We start from the raw sequence: 6,591 nt of genomic DNA, 5'->3' as shown, positions 1-6,591 counted from the left end.
TGTGCCGGGAAACTTCCATTTTTAAAACCATCAGATTTTCATGAGATTCATTCATTATCACGAGGACAGCACAGGAAAGACCTGCCCCCATGATTCAATTACCTCCCACTAGGTTCCTCCCATGACACTTTGGAATTGCGGGAATTAAAATTCAAGATGAGATTCGGGTAGAAGCACAGCCAAACCATATCTTTCCACCTCTAGCCCCTCCCAGATTTCAGGTCCTCACATTTTGAAACCAATCATGCCCTCCCCACAGTCCCCCAAAGTCTCAACTCACTTTAGCATTAACTCAAAAGTCCACAGTCCAAAGTATTATCTGAGACAAGGCAAGTCCCTTCTGCCTATGAGCCTGAAAAATCAAAAGCAAATTTGTTACTTCCTAGATACAAAGGTGCTACAGGCGTTGGATAAATACAGCAATTCCAAATGGGAGACATTGGCCAAAATAAAGGGGCTACAGGCCCCATAAAAGTCAAAAATCCAGCAGGGCAGTCAAATCTTAGAGCTCCAAAATGATCTCCTTTGACTCCATGTCTCACATCCAGGTCATGCTGATGCAAGAGGTAGGTTCCTATGGTCTTGGGCAGCTCTGCCCCTGTGGCTTTACAGCCCCCCTCCTGGTTGCTTACATGGGCTAGCATTGAGTGTCTGTGGCTTTTCCAGGCACATGGTGAAAGCCGCTAGCGCATCTACCATTCTGGGGTCTGGAGGATGGTGGCCTTCTTCTCACAGCTCCACTAGGTGGTGCCCCAGTAGGGACTCTGTGAGGGCTCTGACCCCACATTCTCTTCCACACTGCCCTAGCAGAGGTTCTCCATGAGGGCCCCACTCCTACAACAAACTTCTGCATTTCCATACAACTTCCGAAATCTAGGCAGAGGTTCCCAATTCTTGACTTCTGTGCACTCACAGGCTCAACATCATGTGGAAGCTGCCAAGGCTTGGGGCTTGCACCCTCTGAAGCCACGACCAGAGCTTTACATTGGCCCCTTTTAGCCATGGCTGGAGTGGCTGGGATGCAGGGCATGAAGTCCCTAGGCTGCACACAGCACAGGGACCCTAGACCCGGCTCAGGAAACCACTTTTCCTCCTAGGCCTTTGGGCCTGTGATGGGAGGGGCTGCTGTGAAGTCCTCTGACATGCCCTGGAGACATTTTCCCCATTGTCTTGGGGATTAACATTCTGCTCCTTGTTATTTATGCAAATTTTTGCTGCCAGCTTGAATTCCTCCTCAGAAAATGGGATTTTTTTTTTCTATTGCATTGTCAGGGTGCAAATTTTCCAAGCTTTTATGCTCTGTTCCCCTTATAATTCTGAATGCCTTTAATAGCATGCAAGTCACCTCTTGAATGTTTTGCTGCTTAGAAATTTCTTCCACCAGATACCCTAAATCATCTCTCTCAAGTTCAAAGTTCCTCATATCTCTAGGGCAAATGCAAAATGCCACCAGTGTCTTTGCTAAAACATAACAAAAGTCACCTTTGCTCCAGTTCCCAGCAAGTTCCTCATTTCCATATAAGACTACCTCAGCCTGGACTTTATTGTCTGTATCACTATCAGTATTCTGGGCAAAGCCATTCAACAAGTCTCTAGGAAGTTCCAAACTTTCCCACATTTTTCTTTCTTCTTCTGAGCCCTCCAAACTGTTCCAACTCTTGCCTGTTACCCAGTTCCAAAGTTGCTTTTTTTTCTCTTTCAGAGGTGAGACTGTCACTTTTTTTTTTTTTCAGTGATGAAGTAGGCTGTGAACCAGGACTGCCTGACAGCAAAACCCATGCCCTAGGCTCAGGCTGCCTTCTGAAATCTCGTCACAGGGAAACAGGGAGTAAGTGTGGCCCTGACCTCTAGGCCAAGAGACTCATCTTTCTCTTTGATTGAACATCAAATAGGATTCCCTCCACATAGCCAGGGGGCGCTAATCATTGGCTTTAACTACAAGTCAGCTAGGGCCTCACTCTTTCCTAATGAGCACCCCCACACTTCCCAAACTGCAGGACCTGCTATCACTCCTGCATGGGCAAACAGGAACATCTGCAACCCATGATTACACACACTGCATCTTGCTGGGAAAATGCTCGGCTCTTCCCTCCACAGCCCCAGTCACTTTGATGGATTGATACAGTCAAGGGCTGAAATTTGAAAGTGAAAATTCAGCTTGAGCTTGGGCAGAACTTTCTTTTTTTTTTTTTTAATTGTTATTATACTTTAAGTTTTAGGGTACATGTGCACAACGTGCAGGTTTGTTACATATGTATACATGTGCCATGTTGTTGTGCTGCACCCATTAACTCGTCATTTACATTAGGTATATCTCCTAATGCTATCCCTCCCCCTTCCCCCCACCCCACAACAGTCCCTTGGTGTGTGATGTTCCCTGTCCATGTGTTCTCATTGTTCAATTCCCACCTATGAGTGAGAACATGCGGTGTTTGGTTTTTTGTCCTTACGATAGTTTGCTGAGAATGAGCTTGGGCAGAACTTTCAAAGATTCAGAGCCAAGTCACAACAGGGAACTCTCAGGTGTCAGCAAGTGTCCTGTGATGCTGGGCAGGCTAAAGCTAATTGTATCCTTTTTTCTTTTTTCTTTCTTTCTTTCCTTCTTTCTTTCTTTCTTCTTTCTTCTTTCTTTCAGAGTCTTGCTCTATTAACCAGGCTGGAGTGCAGTGTCAAGATCTCTGCTCACCGCAACATTCACCTCCTGGGCTCAAGAGATCCTCCCACCTTACCCACCCCCCCTCACCCCCCACCCGAGTAGCTGGGAGTACAGGCACGCGTCACCAAGCCCAATTAAATTTTGCACTTGTTGTAGAGACAGGTTTCGCTGTGTTGCCCCGGCAGGTCTCGAACTCCTGAGGTCAAGCAATCTGCTGGCCTCACCCTCCCAAATTACAAGGTTGAGCCATTGCCCTCAGCCCAGCTGATGGTATCCTTGTGAGGTTGTCATGGCCAGTGCGGATGAAAGTGTGTGATCCACACAATGGGACCAGCCCAACGTTTCCAGTCTGCAGTGTACATCACTCATGAACATATGTGCAGAGTTTGTAAATCTTCAATTTTTCTGTTACTATTTTTTTTTGGGGGGGGGATGAAGTCTTGTTCTGTCACCCAGGCTGGAGTGCAGTGGCACAGTCTCGGCTCACCGCAACCTCCACCTCCCAGGTTCAAGTGATTCTCTTGCCCCAGCCTCCTGAGTAGCTGGGATTACAGGTGCCTGCCACCATGCCCGGCCAATTTTTGTATTTTTAGTAGAAACAGAGTTTCACCGTTATTGTTCAGGCTGGTCTCAAAATCCTGACCTCGGATGATCCGCCTACCTTGGCCTCTCAAAGTGCTGGGATTACAGGCATGAGACACCATGCCTGGCCAATTTTTCTGTTACTTCTTTATGCATTTATTGAATTATTTCCTGTTAAATCTGAAAAATTATGTTTCGTATTTTGTGTTTGATTTCATTTTCTCCATAATTGACATAATTATTTTTATCTTCCCACCTAAGAGGACGTATCCTCCACCACACCTCTCAGCAGGACAGTTTACTCATCAACTTGCCATGTTTTGGCCAAAGCCAAGATTTTGAAACAAGTGTCCATCTGGAGCACAAAGGCTCAGGCCGTGCAGCCTTCCCCAGCCTCAGCGTCACTTGGTGTCAGGGGTCGGGGGTTGGGGGAGCAGGTAGCAACATCTCAGCCTTGAGATGGCTTCCCTTTTCTTCTTTGTAACCAGATTTTGAAACATTGTTAGTTTATTTTTATTTTATTTTACTTTTTATTTTTTGAGATAGGGCCTCACTCTGCCACCCAGACTGAAATGCAGTGGCACAATCTTGGCTCACTGCAACCTCTGCCTCCCAGGCTCAACTAGTCTTGTCACCTCAGCCTCCCAAGTAGCTGGGACTATGCCAGGCTAAAATTGCTAGTTTCATCAGGCTCTGATCCACAGTGACATTTTGCTATCTGCCTCCTGAGAAATGTACCTCTTTTTGTATAAAAAACAAAGTTTTAAAAGTGTATTTTCTGAAATCAGTGTTTTACATGCCAAAATTAAAAAAAAAGGCTTATATCTGGGATGCATAGGTAGTAAAAATTTCCTTCACCATGGAGTTTGAGAAGCCCGGTGTGGGAATCAAGCAGCTGAGGAATTGGATTCCACCCCTGTCATCTCTTTGAAGCCTAAAATCTGAAGAGGAAACTAAAATTGGGCAGGGAAATCAGAAAATAAAAACGAGAGATGGAGAAGTTTCTGTGCCACATTTGATATGACCAGAGGTGATCATAGATGTCCCCCCATTATGACCTGGCACAGTGCAATTCCCTTTTATAGAAGATGAAGCTCAGTGAGGTAACCTGGCTTGTCAGGAGGCGCTCAGATTGTTAGCGACTCACATGTCCATCCAGAGCCTGGGTCTCTAAACTCCAGGTTCAATCCCTAACCCTGGTCCATTAATTCGAAGCCACACAAAGGAAAGGAGAGTCAGAATCAAGTCAAAACTGTTTTATTGTCATTTACATATTTAATAGAAAAAGGAACGTAGCAAATGCTCAGGGTTGTATGAAAAAAAAAATCCAGGTTTGTACAGGTTGCTCTGTTTACATCTGGGAGCAGGGCTGTTCCCACATCAGGCACAGCAGCTGCACTTCTCCGACGCCCCTTTGCAGCCGCAGCCCTGGGCACACTTGGCACAGCCCATGGGGCAGCAGGAGCAGCAGCCTGGGGGAAAAGGGAGAGTGAGAGGTCAGAGCAGACTCAATCAGGCACTTCCCTGGCCCAACAGCAGGCCTGGTTCGAGCTCAGACTCCAGACCCAGAGGATGATTTTTTAGGTTGGTACAGCTCTGTTCTGAGACCACAGGTGGTACCTTTGGAGTTTGTGTCTCAAAAGAAAAAGGCTGCCCTGCCACATTCGAGCTCAGAGCAGAAAGCCTGGAGAGGGAATGACATGGCCAGCAGGGGCAAAGAAAGGCGTTCCCCAGAAGCATGCACTCCAGGCCAGCCTTGAGTTCCCTCCCAACCTTAGCCACAGCCCCAGATTCCTGGAGATGGCCCCGCACTCGCTCTTCTTGCAGGAGGTGCATTTGCACTCTTTGCACTTGCAGGAGCTGGCACAGGAGCAGGAGCCCCCTGCAAGGAAGAGAAAAACGCAGTGGGCAGTGAGTGAGAGGAAGAAGGTACAGCAGTGGGTCAATGAGTCTGCAGTGCGCCATCCTCTGTGCAGGGCCAGCCCTCAGAGCTCCTTTCCCACTTAGAGCAGAGAAAGACAAACCCCATGTCCTCTCCACTCATGCTGGGAAGGGCAAGCACCCTCCTGTTTCACCCCACCAGGAAGGTCCCAGATGTACACACAACCCGGGAAGACTGGGATTGGGGGCCAAAACCTCCTGTCCTGAATCTCAAAGACAGTGTTCCCTGCCTCCCACCCACCCTGCTTGCTCAGAGCCTAGACAGAGCATTGGGGCTTGGCCAGCAGCCCCCTGATCAACCAGGTGATGTGGAACAGGACAGCCTTGAGCCTCAGGACACTCAACTCTGACATAGAGGCACAGTGAGGAGGGCAATGCTCTCAGGAGCTATTCCAAGAAGAAAGTACTGGACGAAGTAAAGGGTTCCCTTCTGCTCAGAGCTCAAAATGCGACCTCCTCAAACGCAGGGACACTGTACTGTGGCTGGGAATTGGGCATTCCCAGGCGCAGAGCCGGGATTCCCTTACCAGTGGCGCAGGAGCAGTTGGGGTCCATTTCGAGCCAAGAAATGACGGGAGAGGCGAAGAGGCAGTCAGGCAGCTGGAAGGCGCGTTGGAGCCTGGAGCCAGCTGCTCGTTTTGCAGGCGGAGATGGGACCGGACGCAGAGGCCCCGCCCCGCGCTTGCACCCGCCCCGCTGAGTCTGGGCCTCCTGTGGGTACGTGGAGGGACTGTGAGCAGCAGGCGGGCCGGGCGCAAGGTGTGCACCGCGGGTCTCCTGCTTGGCACCCGCTCACTCGCTCGCTCGCTCAGGCCTGTGCGCCCGGTCGTCCGCGGCGTCCGTGCCGTCCTGCCCGCGCAACTTCCCCATTTTCCCCATTTCCTTGTGGTTGCTGGCCATCCCCGTCCCCGAGCGTTCCGGGAACCCAGCCTCTGGTGGTCGCGATATTCCCACCCCCACCACCCCATCTGCGGTATTTCGCCTTTCCCGGAGCCGGTGTGCAACCCCAGCTTCGTCCCTGGGTAGGCCTGAGCTGGCGAGCGCAGCGAGGGAGTTGTGTGCAGAGAACAGTCATGGATGTGACCCTTACTTTCTGTCCTCCTGCCCTCCAGCATTGCCTGTCACTATCCCCACCATGGTCCTTCTGCCACTTTCTCTTGAGCCCAGCAACACGGTGGAGGAGAGCCCTCCCTTCCATTCCCCATTCCTGAGAGGTTGTATGGGCACATTTGTCTGGGGCCTCCTTTACATAAAATTCTGCAGGGGCTCCTCCAAAGCCCCTAGCGTGCCCACCCAACTCCTGGAGAGTAGTCCTGAAAATGCGGAGTGCTCCCAAGGGCGGGATCTGCTTAGGTGACTCCAGACCCGGAGGATGCAGAACCTACGTTAAAAAAGAAAGCAAGAAGTGATTA

The 6,591-nt window shown here is 49.8% G+C and overlaps 1 protein-coding gene across 1 annotated transcript; it reads right to left on the bottom strand.

Annotated features, from left to right (window-relative positions):
- Positions 1–4,479: 4,479 nt before the first annotated feature.
- Positions 4,480–6,005, bottom strand: LOC101124938 (metallothionein-1L). The gene is made up of 3 exons (XM_019012217.3): positions 5,707–6,005; positions 5,055–5,120; positions 4,480–4,710 (listed from the first exon to the last, which is right to left on the bottom strand). The coding sequence occupies exons 1-3, from the start codon at positions 5,732–5,734 to the stop codon at positions 4,619–4,621; spliced, it is 186 nt and encodes a 61-aa protein (XP_018867762.1). The 5' UTR covers positions 5,735–6,005; the 3' UTR covers positions 4,480–4,618.
- Positions 6,006–6,591: the final 586 nt, after the last annotated feature.

This window comes from Gorilla gorilla, chromosome 18, assembly GCF_029281585.2.
Source record: "Gorilla gorilla gorilla isolate KB3781 chromosome 18, NHGRI_mGorGor1-v2.1_pri, whole genome shotgun sequence".
Lineage (NCBI taxonomy): Eukaryota > Metazoa > Chordata > Mammalia > Primates > Hominidae > Gorilla > Gorilla gorilla.
The sequence above is the reverse complement of the archived record's forward strand: the minus strand, read 5'-3'. Positions and strand labels throughout refer to the sequence as shown.